This window comes from Chanos chanos, chromosome 8 (genome assembly GCF_902362185.1).
Source record: "Chanos chanos chromosome 8, fChaCha1.1, whole genome shotgun sequence".
Lineage (NCBI taxonomy): Eukaryota > Metazoa > Chordata > Actinopteri > Gonorynchiformes > Chanidae > Chanos > Chanos chanos.
The window spans coordinates 9,206,183-9,223,860 of NC_044502.1; the positions used below are offsets into that span (position 1 = coordinate 9,206,183).

The following is a 17,678-nucleotide window of genomic DNA, read 5'->3' on the forward strand; positions in this document are numbered from 1 at the left end:
GTCTTACGATGTTTTGTGGACCTGCAAAGTGACGGTGGAGAGCAGTACAAACTGTTATGAAGCCATGGGACTTTTTTTTAATCACACTGTAATCCATACACTAATAAACCTTTGAACAAGTTTAAGGTGTTTAGAGAGAAAGCTCGTGCTTTATCAACCACACTAGTGAAGAGAAAGGCCAGAATACACTTTTTGTTCAATTTTTTTTTTTTTTTTTTTGGAAACGGATTCCTGCAGTAGGTTTCAAGACAATAAAATGTTAAGACTTCTGATTGTGTGATTATGTACGCTTCCTAGAGGCATGCAAGACTTTATGCACGTGTATAATCTTCTCCACAAGAGGGCAGCAATCCATAGTTTTTAGCCGTCAGTCCGCGCAAATGCGGTAAAATCGAAGGCCTATAAAATATGGGGCGCCGTTTATAAAAAGTTGCACCCTCTGTTTTCCCGCTCATGTAAATATTGTTGTGCCTTTTCCAAGAGTAATGATCTGCATTAAAGCAAAATTCTAAAATTCTATGTTAAATCTAAATGTACATGTTAAGTGTAAATGTTGAATGTAAATGTTAAGTGTTAAATCTAAATGTAGTATTTCAAAACTAAATATATAGCAAATAAATATGCTAATTGGCCACGCCCCATTTGTGTGACTTCAGTTTTTTTGTATGGAGAGGGGCCATCTCAGCCACATCTGTGAACAGCAGAGACAGCAGCTTACTGAAATGCTTCACAAGCATATTGCTGCCACGCCAGAAAAAGGAAAACAATCATTGTCACGTTGTAACGTGAAAAGTTTATTGTGACAACATAAGTGATCACGTTTCAACATGAAACATGAAACATTTCACCTTACAAGGAGGTAAGTTGGTCTTGGGCGGAGGTGGGCTCCCCGTGATACGTACTCCAGAGGGTTGGACCTCATTCTTTCTTCTGTACAGCCCCATGCATTTTAAAATCCTTCTTAGTGTATGCATTCTTATTACAGTATCATCCACTGTGCTCAATAACAGCAGAATCTTGCCATGTCTCAACTCAAGCATGAAGTAAAACTTAATCAAATTGTGCAAGTGAGCCATATTCCTCAGTTTACCTTATCTTGTTATAACCTGAAAGGTTTCATGTCATAACAATATAAGTTATCACATTTTAACATGAAGCTTTTCACATTCTGAAACATGACACTAATACACTGTTATAACATGAAAAGTTTTTTGTTATAACGTGATAAGTCTGTAGATTGTAACAACATGAAAGTATCTTGTTAAAACGTGAAAATATCTTGTTAAAATGTGAAAAACATGTTGTTATCACAATAAACTTTTCATGTTATAATGTACAGGGGCGCCTGCAAGATTTTATCATAGGGTACGCACAGAAACCTAACCACGCACGTGCAGTACACGCGCACACACACACACACGTGAGGGAGAAACACCACGGACTGATTAATGAATAATTAAATTTGGCCTACCTATTTGAAGTTTACTCTCCTTCTCCCAAGTTTCTGATGAATTAAGTTGCTTGAGGGAGCGTTTACTCTTGAGCATGGCTGCTGTCTACAGCTAACATGAACTAGCTAGCGTAGGACTGTCATCGGTGATCATTTGAGGGGGAAAGCGTTACATTTGAAAAGATACAATTTAATATTCTTCGCCTCAGCAAACCAATCAGATTTCCCTTATGCACGTTTTTGAACACAAGAGGCAAATGTTTGACGACATCAACCTCCTTTACGGCGGTTTCTACGGTTGCGATATACGCTGCCGTACTTTTGGGACATCTGAGTGAGCTGCTGTTTCTGGTGTTCACAGCTTTGGCCGATGCGAGACAGGTCTGACTGCAGAGCCGCAGTTTCACGCCAGCAGTTTCACGCCAGCAGTTTCAGGCCAGTGACTGATCGTTTAACCCTAACCCTAACCCTAACCATAAGAGATTAAGCGCATGTGCTGAATGCCACTGGCCTGAAACTGCTGGTGTGAAACTACACAGATACTATAGGATACTATAGGATACTATAGGGCCGATGTGACTGAGACCGTGCCATTCTCCATGCAGAAAATTGAGGTCACACGTAGGGGTTGTGGTCAGTTAGCAGAGTTGCTTTATTTAGTTATCAAATCCTACATTTAGATTTACCATTTAACGTTGACTCTTTGTTTTAATGCAGATCATTACTCTTGGAAAAGGTATCACATTATTTTACATAAATGTCTCTCTAAGTGTTTAAAAAACACTGACAGTTGAAAACAATACTGTATTTTTTCTATTCTTTTTTTTCCTTTTGTCTATTTTTTACATTTGACAGTCCTAAATGTGCAAAAACCGAGTAGGAAAACAGAAGGTGCGACTTTTTGCAAACAGCGCCCCATATAAGAAGAATTTTTTTGGTTGAATCGTACTTTGCCCCCACAGGTTACTGATAAAAAAAACATGCGACTAACGGGTTTCTTCTTGGAGCTTTTTGGTGGTCTTTCCCAGTTTTCGGCATCACACTGATCTCAAATACGATCACTTGCTACCTTTCTCAAACTGTATTCACAAAAATGACCTTTGCTTTGATCACCCGGCGATACCACGACAGACACATACCCAAAGCCTACAAGCATTTATTTTGGTTAAAGATTAAACATTTCGAGAGCCGTACCGAAACGTCATTCTCTGTCAAAACTGATAAACGGATACCTTCTCCACTTTTATATCGGCTCTTTTTTTAGCGACTGTTTTTAACGCCTCAAAAGTCAGTGAAGGAAATAGCAACTCAATTTCAGCGACAACCACATTCCGAGAAAAGAAACAACTAGTAGCTAAGAAAAAAAAATCCCGTCATACGAGGGGATTTTGGAGAAAGGAAGTTAACTACACTGACGTGGTTTCCATACCAGTCTCGATTCTGTAGTCTTCTTCTTCTTCTTTTTTTCTTTTTTTTTAAACAACTGTTCAAAGAATCTATGTCTCTTGTCTCGGAAACAGGATAAGAAGCATACAACTATGACTATTCTTGGTTTACCTCTTTGAATCAGCACACAGTTGCAAACCGCGACATTGATTCATCATATTCAGAGAGATAAAAGATACCTTTCAATTTATTTGGCAGAAGTTCATCAGTCACGATGAGGCAAATAGGTTTGTAACATTTTATTTCTATTACTGTTATAATGAATAATAACGTATTCATTTGATTACAGTGACGTTAATGTTAAGGGTATGGATGTCTTGTTAAACACACGTGTTTGTCTGCCTCTTTTTCTCTTCACACTTTGTGTCCTATTTCCTTTACGCGAAATAAGTAACCTTTGCGTAATTGACGTATGCGTAATTAAGCGAAAGGCACCTAAAACGAGTGATGAGCCAAGTCAGTGAGGTGTGTGTGTGTGTGAATGAGTGAGTACGTGCACGTGTACGTGTACGTGTACGTGTGCATGTGTTTGCGTGTTTGGGGACAACAGGACAGGTGATGGTGGTGGTGGGGTGTGTGTATGTGGGGGGGTGACTTTCTTGCTGACCTGACTTTACAGTAAGACTCAGGATGACAAGGACTGAGCATAAACTCTGAAACTTCACTCTGTCTATCACTGGGTTTTTTTCCAGCTTGGACCTTGACAGTTTTAAGAGATAGAAAGTAGAGTTAGAGACATTTTGCTGCTCACTCTAGCCCTCTCTGTTTCTGTCTCCCCCCCTCTCTAATGTAAACATTCAAGTTCAAGAGACCTGGCTTGTACCAAATTCACAGTCCCTAGTTAACCAGTAAAGTTGGTAGAGCTGCGAGAAGAGAGTGGAATGTACTTCATGGATGCACTTGCAGTTCAATAGTAAAGTGACTGTGGCTCCATTGCCAACACTTTATTTTCAAATCAACCACGTAACACTAGGTTTATGACTCTATATCTTTTCTGCATTGTACACCTAAGAACAGGTTTACAGAGGTACAACATGAGGATCACTGGCAGCAGACGTTAGCTCAGGTCACACTGCTGTTTAAAGCTCCTGAAAATGCGGATTTGGGATGTTTCGCTTTTGAGGTTTGTCACAGTACAAAGGGCAAGGTTACAAAACACGGCAGACACCATTTGGACATCCGACTGTTTTATTATGTGTCCGTAAAATAACGTGAAAAGCCATTGATTTTTTTTTTTTAAAAAATTCAATTTCTTTACTCTAATTTGATAGCTCTCAGCTCACTACTGACGACCTTGAAACACATCGCGTTCAATCATGCCGTATATGATTTTTTAAATTTTTTTTTGTCAGTTGTGTTGTTTCAGTGGCTGAAATATCTATGACAAACTCTCAAAATCATGCTTTTTCAGAGTAACTTGGATTTATTACAGCAATGCCAAGTTAATACAGAGGAGAAATGTGTTCCTGAGCGTTCAGTGAAGTTGACTCTCTCTCTGCTTTGGTTGATGATTGACAGACACTTGAGTTGTCACATGACTCAGAGATCACACTAGTTTCATAACAACATATTCTGAAAAGGACAAACATCAGAAAGAGGACACAGCCAATATTTGTGGGAGTTTTTTTTTTTTTAAAAGAGAAACATCCTGTGATGTCGCAACAGGCTCAGGGGGTGTTATTGCACCTACAAATTCTCCCTTCAAAAAATCATCAGTTACTCTACAACAAAAATGATTCTAAAAGCAGTATAACAGTGTGTTTTCGTAATACCATCAGTAGTAAAATGTGCATACCATTTGGTTACAACATACTGTAGTGTACTAATAAATTCATAACAGAACTAATTTGTTGATAATGTAGTATAGGAATAGCATCTTATTCCTATAACAAATGCATAATATTGACATGTATTCTCTGTTTCCCTACCAAGCCACCACTAGAGCGATTGTGAGTTTCCATTCAGGTAATTACGAAATAACACCTGAGTCACACCGGTGTAACAAATGCGTATGTAATAGATACATTTCACGTCAATCTGGTCTGGACTTTGATAATGAATGAAATTAGCACCGTCATTAACAAAAGATAATCGATCTATACAGCGATGTGATTACGAACTGGGAAATGACGTTGAAGACGTCATCATCATGACTTGTCTTTAATTTTTTTTTTTTTTATCTTTAGGCAGGATGCAGTTTCTTTTAATGCGTCTGTTTTGGTTATCAGCAGAAATGCAGCCTGCCATTTTGAGTTCACCCCCCCCCCACCCCACCCCTCACCCATATGTCTAATCAATCTATCATACCTGTTATGTTAAACAAAAGGTTTTTGAAGCCTACCTATTCCCATGTTTCAATGACAAGAAAAATTGTTCATGCAAAACTGGCCTAGAGATCCCAAGAGAGCAGACATGCCAACATACGAACACACTGGACAGGTAGCTGAGTATGGAAACGGAAAGAGTATGAATACTACTTCATTTAGCAGGACAGGAGTTCTCTGAATAAAATGGAGAAGTGACTGTTTTATGGCTGCACAGAGCCTCATGTAAGGCATTTTTGAGCTGTGATGACGTGACTTGCAGTGACGTCTGTGATCGGTTTTAGGTTTCTCTTAAAAATTCACTGGGCGAACCTACTTCTGCAAACCTTTGATGAAATCAGCTTTGTTTTTCTCCTTTAATCTTTGCTCCTTTAATCAAAAAGCTTTGATCCCAGCATACAGATCGCCTTATATCTGATCAGTCCCCTCCAGCAAACAAACTTTATTTTTTGAACTTTCAACGCTTCTGTCTCTCTCTCATTTGACAAAAAATGCAGATGACGCAGGTTATACAAGAATATTCAGTGTATTTGAATACAAGGCATGTTTTTATTGGATGGTATAGTTTTTTTTTTTTTTTAATCCTGAGTAGTATTTTCAGCATTGCTATTTTTCATGCCTTTATAAAAACAACAAAAACAACAACAGTAATTAATTAATGCCAGTGTACAGTCTCATGCTGAAAACCACACTGACTAATATCTCACCTGGTTTCTTGTTTTTCAAAAAGGGAGATGTAGCACTTCACCTCACCTGGTTCCTGTTCAGGTCTTGTTTTTCTGAAAGAGCAGTATAACTAATCACCTGAAACCACATTTATTTCCCCTCGCTGACCTTTAAAACGTACGGAACACGAAACATCGACTGAAGCAGCATGAGAACGCTGGCCACCTACCAGTGTTCAAAAAATGACACAAGGCAAATAGATGACTAGTGCATGTAATACATGAGGAGCAGTCAGTGTGAGATTAAAGTGCTGTAATATATGTATGTGTGTGACATAATTCAAACTTTTCAGGATTTGATTTAATTTATAGAGTAGGATTTAAATGTTGCAAATTCGTAGGATTATTGACAGGGCTTGTAGCAAAAATGATTGCGGAAACTGAGGCTACGTTGGGGTTTGGGGGGCAGGATTCTAATGGTAACATGTGTATGGGATGGGATGTGTTTTTCTGAGAACAGTTTACCGTGTCAGTGGTATTTAGAGAAAAAAAAGGTCAGGGGCTTGTCAGCCACAGGACGTGGTCAATGTGGCAAGGCCTACGAGAAGCTCTACTTCAGTGTAGGTTTTAATACCTTATCAGCTTATCACGTTTCATGGCTGTCGTGATACATTTGACAGAAAGCACGTCAATCAAAAAGACAGACGGCAAAAATGTTCAGTGCGAGTACGAGACAGACTCGAGTAAAGTGAACTAAGATGCATTTTGGAAAAAAGAGTGGGATATTTGAGAAGAAAGAGCGTTTTTGACTTTGAAGGTCTTGTTGGCTAACGTATAAAAATAACAGAAATCAGCTATGCGCTCATAGACGACGACAACAACAACAACAACAACAACAACAACAACGACAACAACAACAACAACAACAACAACAACGTGATTGATCGGTGTAAATATTGCAAACTAAAAAACACTGACAAAAAAAGTATACTGGAAAAAGAGGAGGAGGGGGAGGAAGAGAGGGAGGGGAGAGAGAGAGAGAGAGAGAGAACACTTCCTGTAACGTGTAGTCAGAGTGTGGTTTCATGCCCCAACCTCAAGCATGATGATTCTTTCAGTTCACCTCTCAGGGGAGAGAGAAAGAGAGAGACAGAGAGGGAGAAAAAGACATGCAGAAAGTACAGCGAGGGAATTAGGAACAGAAAGGGAAATCACATAATGTTGTCATTTACTGGTATGTTGTGTGTTAGTTTTCAAACTTGTAGAGACTGTTTGTACAGCAATTATTGAGAATTCAACTTTTTTTTGGTTTTTAGCCTCAGCCACTGCCAAAGATATTACATTCATCAAGGAGATACATTTCACAGATTAAAGGTAAGCTGACACATTTGTGTTGTTTTCTGCTTCACTTATAATGTACAATGAAACTCAGATCATTTGTAATTCACTATAATAATGTGCAATTATGTAGATCTGAATTTTCCTAACATTACTGGAGCTGTTTAATAATACGAATTGTGAGCTTCATTTCATTTAGACAGCCTAATGAATAGCAATTACAGTTTATAAATCGTGTTGTATTTTTTTTTTTTCCTGGAGAGGACTACGTTTTTGTCTAGTTTTGTATCGGAATCTAGAAAGTTCCAAACATGAATACTGTCTTTTTTTTTTAAGGGAAAACTGAGCTGGTTAAAAATATATATGTGGTTTTTAGTTTGTGAACATTATCTCTGACATCTGCCGCTGTGAAAATAGTTCTTTCGTTGAACAAAATTTAGAGGAAAAAAAAAAAAACGCGGGGGGGGGGAAAAAAAACCCCTGCGCGCTTTGCTCACACTGATGATCAACTGAGATTGGTTTTGGTTTTGATAGCAAAGATAACTCAAAGATGTCAAAAAAAGGTTAATTACGGCAACATGTTTAATCTGTAATCGTTGTTAATTGTCTCCCAGTGCTTAGGAAATCCAGTGGGAAGTAATGCAATGAAGTGGACACAATGAATGAGCTTACGCTGCTGCTTGCGCTTTGTCTGTGCACACTCATTCAGTTCAGTCATGCCAGTCAAAGTAAGAACTGTGACTACATTCCGCTTCGTTCTCATGCCACTGAAATACAACTGATATCAAAAAGGAATCACTGTGACATGGCATTTTTTTTTTTTTTTTTCTGATCTCACTTCTGCAGATCTGCAGTGCTTCAGCGACTATGTCAACAATGTCACGTGCGTGTGGAACAGATCCTGTGACGGGAATGGACAGTGCGTTGAACCCCACGACGTCTGCAGGCTTACTGGCGTTCATCAGGGCCGCAGAAAGTAGGTTTCATTTGTGTTGCGAGTGTGACATACCTTATGCATATGTATGGAATGTACGTTTCAGTGAGTCCTTCAGATTGTTGTCCAGACAAACATGGAGTAGTAGTATTTACATCTCACATGAAAGTCTATTCCTAACCGAGTTTAAGATGTTTGTCTTTAGAGGTGAACATGATTGTAATAAAATCAGCATGCTGCAAAGTCTAAAAATTTTTCTAAATGAAATTGACTGTGGACATCATACAATGACTAAAATATATATATATATATATATATTTACAGAACCCCAGTACATTGTGAGCTGAAAAGCTTTGATGATTCCAGTCCAACCTTACAAATATGCTCCATTGGTTTCAATAAAATATCGGTGAGTTACACAATATTATTTTGTGGTTTGCATGTGTGCGTTTTGCTGTCTATCAGACATCATGTTCTTTCTGTTGTTTTTCAGATTGGTCTTCTTACAAAGTTTAATCTTGAGGTAAAGTGCGGGAACAACACTGAACCTGTTGACCAATTCAATGAATTTGCACCGAGCAAACATGGTAAGTTTTTGTGGTAAACAATAACCTGTACCCATTCTCTCATTGTTACACATGCACTGCATCCCTGTTTACATTTCTACGTTATATGCATATTTAAAGACAAAGTCAGGATTTGGCTTAACCAGTTGAGCCCATGGGTCAATCCTGCCTGTTGTCAGTGGTACAGGACTTTGGAACACTGATGGTTAAAATATGGCATTTGTCACAAACCCAGTGCAGAACACTTTCTATACTGAGTAGTAGGATGTTGTTGGAGAGCTGGATTGGTGCTTTGGGGATGTTACTCATTAACAATGACTGGGACGCCAATAGAAGGGAACGTGAATAGATCAAAGCCTAAAGAAAGGTGAAGGAAAACCTGTTGAGCTTTCCAAGAAAGCAGAAATGAGGATGGAGTGTCAGCACTAAGCACCAGAGTGGCTCAGGTCACTTAGTCAAAGCTAACAGAAGACATAAGAAAGATAGTAGAGAGAGAGAGAGAGAAAGAGATAGTATTCAGAACTAAAACGACGCTAATGCTTGAGTGGTGTTCTCAAAAGCACAATGTAAAACAAACAAACAAACAAACAAGCAAACAAAAAAGATCTGTAACATGACATGAGGATGTGTGGCAGGGAACTCAGAAACTGATTCAATTCAACTTAAAAATGTGTCTTACAGTAAAAATGCATCCCCCTACAAGGCCAGAGGTGGCCCAAGCTAATATCTCATGGGACCCGGGGTCTCCTCACTCTCCGTTCATCGATAAGTACGACTTTCAGCTGCAGTACAGGCAGGCGGACCAACGCTGGGAGGTGAGTGAGGGAGGCTCTACCTCTCGGTAAAGTGCAAAAAAATGAATAAAGAAAGCCTACAGACAGATAGACCGGCAGAGAAAAGGTGGGAGGGAGGAAGGTGTGGGTAGAACAAATGAGAAAGAAAGAGAAGAACAACAAAATGGTAGAATGTTTCTGTATGAAGAGCAAAAATCTAAATCCACAGGACTTCATATCAGAGAATTGCAAGATACTTGAGCAAATTATTGGTCCACTAATTGTTCCACCAATGCAATAATTTAACCCTCCATCTCTCTTTGACTGGTTTGTTTTAGGATGTAAAGAGCATTGACGTTCGTAACGAAATGACAAGGGTTGAACTGGACCAAGAAAAATTAGTTCTTGGAGCTCAGTATTTTGCCAGGGTGAGGATCAGGTGCTCTCAGTTTGATAACTGTCTCTGGAGTGACTGGAGTCCCATCACCAACTGGACCTCCACTGTGGGCAGAACATCTACATTTCCAGGTAGGCATAGAAAAAAAAGCTACACTGTAAAGGGTATACCCAAGTACAATGTGAGTATGTATCTGATAGTAGGCTAATCCAATCAATGATAAAGTTTAACTCAGTAAGTATGCCGTATGTGAATCTGTGAACAAAAGGGGTTAAAAACATTTAAGGAATATGGCTTAAAACAGTGTCTTGGAGACATGACATATCTGGACAGGAGGTTAAACCTGTTTTCCATTTTCTGACAGATTTGATACTGGGCCTGTGTACAACTCTACCTGGACTAGCTATTGTAATTGTGGTGTTTCTTATCCTCTTCAAATGTGGCTGGTAAGAAAGGGCTTCAAAATGTACAATATTATTCAAATACCAAATCTTTGATGCTTCTTTGTGTAATCTGGCGCATGTGTTTGTGGCTAATTTAATTGTAATAAGCAGGCTGAGATCTAGCCCCACTGTTGTGGTGATGAATAAGCTTTATGTAATTGTGGTTAACATGTGTTTTTATTGTTGACCATGAAAAGTTAGGTAATTGTTTTAATTTGAGGCTATTGATGTCAGATGGAATACACTCAGCTTCAACTGCCTCAGCTTCCAAGTGGAATTGTCAACATAAAGGCATTTTCAGGGCCTATCTAAAACTCCCACAGCCAGGATTTCCCTAAATCATAATAGATTAGGGAAGTCCAAATGACGCACTCTCTTAAGCACACGACTACACAATATTCCTGAATTTCCAGCACAGATATGCAGACAACATGTGATTGTCTTACATAGTGAAGCATTTGCCAAACATGTTCATATTATAGAAACACAATACAGAACAGCAGCTTTACATTAATGTGCTTTTGTGTTGTTTTCTTTTCAGGGTCCAAAAGCTCAAACATCCGTGTGTACCAGATCCATCCAGTTACTTTGATGAGCTTTACTCTTTTCACAGGGGCAGTTTTAAGGTATGTTCTTTCATACCGGTATTTCTTTACTTAAGAACAGAGAACGGCAACTTAATTAAGAGAAAACATTTAACGACATTAAAAAAAAAAAAGAGAGAGACCAATTGTCTTTAAATAATTTGCTCTACTCTAAAAAACAAGGCAAATGAGTACTGTCCAGTGTTTCAATATTTTTTTCTCAGAGTCTAGACACAGTGTCTCCATGTCCTTTAGGACCTTTTATAACTGCTCCTCTTATATCTTTTTTTTCCCCTCAGTCCTGGCTTGGATTTTCAATCCCTGAAAATTTTACCTTGAGCCAGTCTGAAGATATATCCCCAGTTAAAGTCCAAACAACTCAAGAGATTTGTAAACTTCTCAAGTGTGACCATGTTAGCAGCGACCAGCAACAGCATTTGGACACCAGTGTACATTCCTCCAACTTCTCCAACTCTGTCTATTTCCTCACTCAAATTCCAAAGTTGGAACCCTGCTCTCCGCTCTCCCCTTATCAGCCCTCTAAGGAACAGAGCAGCGGCGAGAGTGGGCTTCATGGGAGTGGCGGAAATAGCATTGGCAGTCACTTCAACCATCTTGAGATGAGTTCATCTTATGAACAACTACAGCAGCTGCGCGGCAAAATGCAAAGCCCGGATTCGGGCTTCACAGGGGGTAGCGAAGATCAAGACAGTCGAGAAGTCTCGGATTTTGATGACGAGTCTTTTCATGGCCCCTCTAGCCCTCCGGTAATAGGTAACATGATTCTGACTCACACTGCAGTTTGTTGCCCTAGCCTGTGGCACCCTCATCTGTCTGGCTTGTCTGGTGGGCCCTTTGACTTTCATAGCTTTGAACCTGGCCAGATTCACGGTGGCACCTTGCAGGGGAACCTACTACAAGACGCCTCCTCTGGGATAATAGAGCCGTCTTGCGATGATTACATGCCTGCGAAGCAGGTGGAGAAAGAAGTGGTTACGTAGCTGGTGACTGTCCCCATACCAATCCTTCTGACTTCTCCACTGACATCAGTTTTATAGCTTCTCACGATTAGTAGAGTGTATAACTAAACAGAATGGAGATCAAAGTCTCATGGCGACCTAATTTTGAATGGAAAAATATGGGAGCCTGTGCAAAAAATGGTTTTGCAAGACAGAACTTACATTTTAAGAAGTTCTGAAGCTGCGTCTACCAAGTCAGATTTGATTATCTCAACTAGTAGAAGTGTTCTTGATCAGTCAGGGAAATGAAAATGACCTCAGCCTGTTTGTCAGCTTTGGCTCGACCAGACAAGTAATGCAGTTTAGCCAACAGCGTTGCGAATGAAAAGGCACAGTTTAACTCTGACTTGGCAACTGCTGACAAAATGGATCAGTACATATGGGAAAAAAATTCTGAAGCTCAAAACTTTTATAATCCGTTAAGAATCACATATAGGCCATTAAATATTGAACAAATGGGAATGTTCTCAGTTTCTGCCTTATCCTGTTAACCCCTTTGTCAAAGACACAAGTAAATGGTTTACCTCTTGTTCTGAGAAGATGGAGAAAAACATTAACTTGAATATAGTGTCCATTGCTGATATGGCCAGGAACTTAGTTTGTATGCAGTGAAATTGAGTTATGTTGATTACAAATATCTAGTGTGGTCCAATATTTTTCCCATGGTATTTACTGACATGACCAGCTAAGTTGGATTACTTTTTACTGACTTTCCATACTTTTACCAACGCATGTTTTACTATGAAAAAAAAAAAACACCTCCAAAACCAACCAACCAAACAAACAAGGAAAATCCTTAACCTTGTGGTGCAGAGCTGCCCTGTTTGATTTTGTCTTTAGGCTATATATTTGACTTTAAGGCTATAAATATGAGCAATACTGCTCACAGAGAGCCTTGAGAGAGTGGCACATGTCTCTCCGCTGGTGTCAGTACTGATCAGTGACCACATCTTGATGGAGATTAGTCGAGTCTGTAACTTGCAGCTCCAGGAACTTCTTTTCCAGTTGATTGAGGTTCAGTATCACTCGAACAAACAGTCTTTCTGTAAATTGACGGACAATTGGTTCTGAGGACTTTGTGAGTTACTCCTGGTGATGGAGGGAAAACAAAGACCAGTCAGGTACCTGTGTGGACTGTGGCCTTGTGTAAAAGACTGGAAATGAACTGGGACTGAATCTATTTATCTTTTTATTTATGTAGCCAAGTGATAAAAGACATACTTGTATATATATATATGTAATCTCACTTTAAGAATAGGTGCTACCCCTTTAAGTGAGAGACCCTAATTATGATGCGCTTCCTACGCACCACGTCTTGGATAAAAAAATTGCAACTTGCGTTCTGGGCTGGCAGCGTTGTTCAAAGAATTCTGGTTCAGTATGCTCGCACATGCACTGGAATAAGTCCACTGCCGTATTTTATTTTGGGCACAATTGAATTTTCTTTTGGAAGATTTGTGTTCTGCCGGGAAAATAATTCTATCTAGAGTCTATTCTCCCATCGACCGCTGGGCTCAACGAGTAGCCTCAGCAATCAGAATGAAGACCCCTAAAAAACATATTTTTGTGTCCTGCGTTGTTCAGCGTAATACAGCCCACCACATATATTTTCAACCTATGCCTTTAACATGTCTTATGGACCTTTGTAATTACCCTGACTTGATGATGTTGGTATGATGCTTTTTTTGTGTATTTGGACTTTGTGATTGTTGAATTAAAAAAAGACAAGAGGTTGTCATTCTGTTGACGTTCTGGTGAAGCATAATGGGTTTCACTGCTAACATGGAATTCTAACCAGGCAAAACCAGGGAAAAACAGGACCCTCGACCTATTACTATGCAGTTCACCATGTATGTGTACGGGCATATAACCGATGAGCAAGCACGTTGACAATCACCAGAGTGACCCCAGCCACTGCCGTCGGATTCCAGGAAGTTCTGAGGGGTAGAACGTGACATCAGATAGAGAACATGAGAACTTATTAAAAAGACTCAGCCGTATAAAGGGGATCATTTCAAAAGTTATGCAGTGTTCACTGTCAGAAAAACTCTCTCTGTGACCTGATACTTGCATTCAGCTGAGTTTTACAAAAGGGTGTATTCCGATCATCTTAAAATACTGTTGGTTTTTTTGGATGGAGGGAAACATTATTTGGCACAGTTGAGATGCAATTTCAACTTTAATGAATTGATTATCTGTTTGTAATTTGTGTCTCTTTTTGTTTTTACATAACTTCCTGAAAATTCTTAGTGTTTTACAGTGAATGTAAGAGTACTCAAGAATATCAACACAAGGAAATCTTTTTAAATGTTGTAAATCTGGGTATTCTAATGTTTAATATGTTTAGAATCTAAACGAATGTCCCAATCAATGGTGAGATCAAGTTAAAGCTTGTTGACAAAATCTACATTAGACTATTGGTTGATATCTAATTTAATCTATGACAATAATATTGAATTAGCTGCATCTCTGTTGATTGACCATAAAGGTGTCATACTGAAGTTTGGCTGTTTATCACATGCTACAACACTTAAATCTACAAATTGGAAATAGTATCCATTAGTACCCAGTTCAGTGTTACATTTAAACCTTTGAACTTCTTCAATGGTAAAGTGGTGTCAGTGTATCCTTAATATATCTCAGTATATCATAACATCAAAGGTGTAAAGTTACTGGCATGATATTTTTTTCTTTACAGATAAAATCTGTATTTATTTCAATATCCTGACAGTATTTCTTTCTTCATGTGAAGAGACATTGCTTAGGTTTGTTGAATTACTGAATGATTTTTACTATGCAAAGATAAAAAAAAAAAAAAAATGCAGCAAACCAGACACATACTTTAAATGGGATGTTATTATTATTGTTGTGTATATTCAGTGGAAATAATACAGTAATGCTGAATGTGTGTAAATAAGCAAACATTAGAATGCTGCACGAATTTCAGGTTTTACAGTTCATTTTCATTCATTTTGGCAGCTGTCGCCACTATGCTTTCTGTCCTGTAATGTGTGTTTTATAAGCTGCTAATCTATATTATTAAATAATGAAAAAAAAAAAAAGTTTTGTGACAATGTGTCTTTTTATTCACTCATTCTCTCATACTCTCTCACACATTTTATGTGCGCGTTTGTGTGTGACATCATCGTCTCCCCCTCCCCACAACCTATCAGCGTTTGGCTTTGCTGGTCTAAACTGTCTCTCATTCTACCATCATTTGCACCTGTTTTCTGTTAATCAGACTCCTTATAGATATCTGTCTCTTTCAATCATTGTGAGGTCTACTCGTTGAAAGATGCTACTGATGCTCTCCTTCATCTGTAAACAGCTGTGTTGTTAAACTTCTTCATTGTTGTTTTAACTGTAGTCTTGTATTTCTTCATGCTGGTCTTTGTTTTGTGTGAACGTTTGTTAATTTGACCCCTTGTGAAAATAAAATATGAAAGAGAGAGGAACTGATTCCTATGATTCCCAATGGATTCCCAAATGTCTGGGTATTGGCATAACCCCCTAGAGGCTGCTTGTGCAGACATTAATATGCAGAATAAAAAAGGAAAATTTCCTGGTTGATTTAAAGCTGTCTTTGCGCTGTTCTAGTTAAAGTGAGCCAGTTTGGCACGGTTTCTATGTTTGAGTCAGGAGTTTCACACTTCTGGGACACATCAGTCGCACCTGATAGATCATGGCTGAAGAAATCAAACCCTGAGTACAACTTTGTCACTCACTGACTGCTCTGATGCCTGTGATGAAAAACACTGATAAGTGTTTTCAGTTCACGTTTTAAGTTTTAAGTTTTAAGTTTAAAAAAATTGAAGTTTTTAAAAACGTTTTTAACATATACATTCCTCAGAAGAACATTCAGAAATGCATAACAAAAGAACATGTGCACTGAGAATGAAAACATACCAGACTCACAGTAGCAAGACATAAAATACACAACAAAGCAGTTAGCTACATGAATAGGAAAGGAAGACAAGCAGTCAGGAAAACACTCATCCAAGCATCTCATCACACAAAAGACAAAACTAAAAGGTAATGTTGAGATGCAGGATAGTTTGACCCAGGGTACCAAAGGTTTCTCTTCAGATATTACATATACATGCGTACTATATATATATATATATATATATATATATGTGTGTGTGTGTGTGTGTGTGTGTGTGTGTGTACATATATGTATATATATAGTCTACACACATACACACAAACATATAGGTCTATATATATATATGTGTGTGTGTGTGTTTAAAAAAAGAGGGAGAGAGAGGGAGAAAGACAGACAGACAGACAGACAGACAGAGAGAAAGTACCACACGGTATGAACTCCATACATGAATGTTAATATGATATAAACAAATTCATACGTATTCTCATATTGCTTCCAACTAACAGAGAGTGAAAAATGCTGAGGAGAAGAAAATATGGCAAGAAGTTGAGAGAGAGAGGAAGCTCCCCCTCTCTACTTTCACGTCATAGTTGTATGTGGTTTGTCTTTTTCAAAACTGAATTCTTGGTTTTTCAGTTCACGTATCAGAACAACAAAGCAGAGGGGTGAGAGAGAGAGAATGAGAGAGAGAGAGAGAGAGAGAGAGAGAGAGAAAGAAAAAGAGTGTGATTAAGTGTGAGTGTGAGTGTGTGAGAGAGAGAGACCACGAAGCAGAGAAAGAAAAAGTATCTGCATTTCCTGGTACGCTGTGTTTCAGTCTTTTCTGTTGTAGAAACTGAGTGTGTTGCTGATTAGTGCTAGTAGGAAACTAAACAGTTCATACTTTCTCCACTTTAACTCCCACCCAAAAATATCCTCATCAGGGAGTCATTTTTCACAGATTAAAGGTAAGTCTCTACATATCATCAATTCTAGAATAAAGTGTACGCTTATTCGGATCAGTAGCAGTTACCATTACCGTATTATAGCGTACGTGTGGGGTTTTTAAGCATTTTCATTATTCGACGTTTGTTTCATATTCTTTGAACGTGTTAACTTATTCGCTGGGACACGACCATCGTCGGATGAAAAATCTATCAATTTTCAGTGACTAATCCTTAGCAAATTATTATTATTTTTTTTCCACTATTTTCTTCAGAGTACTGAGTTTTTGTCTGCTTTCGAAAGATTCTCAGAGTTGCAGAGATGGTTGGAAGTGGGCTGGGTCCCACATATGTGACTTTCACCTTTTTGATCTGTATCTTTCGCGTCTGTGGATATAAAGACAGTTCTTTATGTGGTTAATGAAAGAAACACTATATCCAACTTTGGGCCTTACCACCAAAAAAAAAAAAAACCAAAAAGCTGGAAGTTTTTGCTTTTGCTTTTAAGGGAGAGGTAACAAGAATACAACAAATTTAAGGAAGAAAAATATGTCTGTTGATAGAAGAATATGTCTTTATGTCTTTGTCTTCACTTAGGTGCATAAAAAAAAAAAAGAGAGCCATCGGTTACGGACAATAGTTTGATTAGATGAAAAACAAACGTCGACAAAATTCTCTCTTTCTCTGTCTCCAGGGTTTAGAAAACCCAGTTTGGGGCACAGTCTTCACAAAGCGTAGAATGTAGCGGATGCCATGAAGGCCTTTACGCTTTTGAATGTGGGTTATTTCGTCGCACTCATCCAGTTTTGTCATGCTAGTCAAAGTAAGCACTGTCTTTCTGCCACCAAAATACAGATGCCACTGAAATCATAAATGCTGTAAGACATTTTCATTGTGACATGACAACATTTTTTTTTTTTCTGATTTCAT

General features: G+C 38.5%; 1 protein-coding gene across 1 annotated transcript; it reads left to right on the top strand.

The window, feature by feature from the left end:
- Window positions 1-2,559: 2,559 nt before the first annotated feature.
- On the top strand, window positions 2,560-14,975 carry LOC115819026 (colony stimulating factor 2 receptor subunit beta). The gene is made up of 11 exons (XM_030782563.1): window positions 2,560-3,123; window positions 7,202-7,259; window positions 7,838-7,951; window positions 8,070-8,199; window positions 8,482-8,566; window positions 8,651-8,744; window positions 9,405-9,538; window positions 9,835-10,024; window positions 10,258-10,339; window positions 10,878-10,962; window positions 11,220-14,975. Exons 3-11 carry the CDS (start codon window positions 7,882-7,884, stop codon window positions 11,919-11,921), a joined length of 1,572 nt encoding a protein of 523 aa, XP_030638423.1. The 5' UTR covers window positions 2,560-3,123; window positions 7,202-7,259; window positions 7,838-7,881; the 3' UTR covers window positions 11,922-14,975.
- The last annotated feature ends 2,703 nt before the right edge of the window (window positions 14,976-17,678 follow it).

What these genes read in the sequence shown, in the direction of transcription:
- LOC115819026 (XM_030782563.1), top strand. Translation starts at nt 7,882, where the DNA reads ATGAATGAGCTTACGCTGCTGCTTGCGCTTTGTCTGTGCACACTCATT. An exon ending in GTTCATCAGGGCCGCAGAAA is followed by an intron (nt 8,200 to 8,481) that starts GTAGGTTTCATT and finishes ATATATTTACAG; the next exon opens with AACCCCAGTACATTGTGAGC. An exon ending in CAGAACATCTACATTTCCAG is followed by an intron (nt 10,025 to 10,257) that starts GTAGGCATAGAA and finishes ATTTTCTGACAG; the next exon opens with ATTTGATACTGGGCCTGTGT.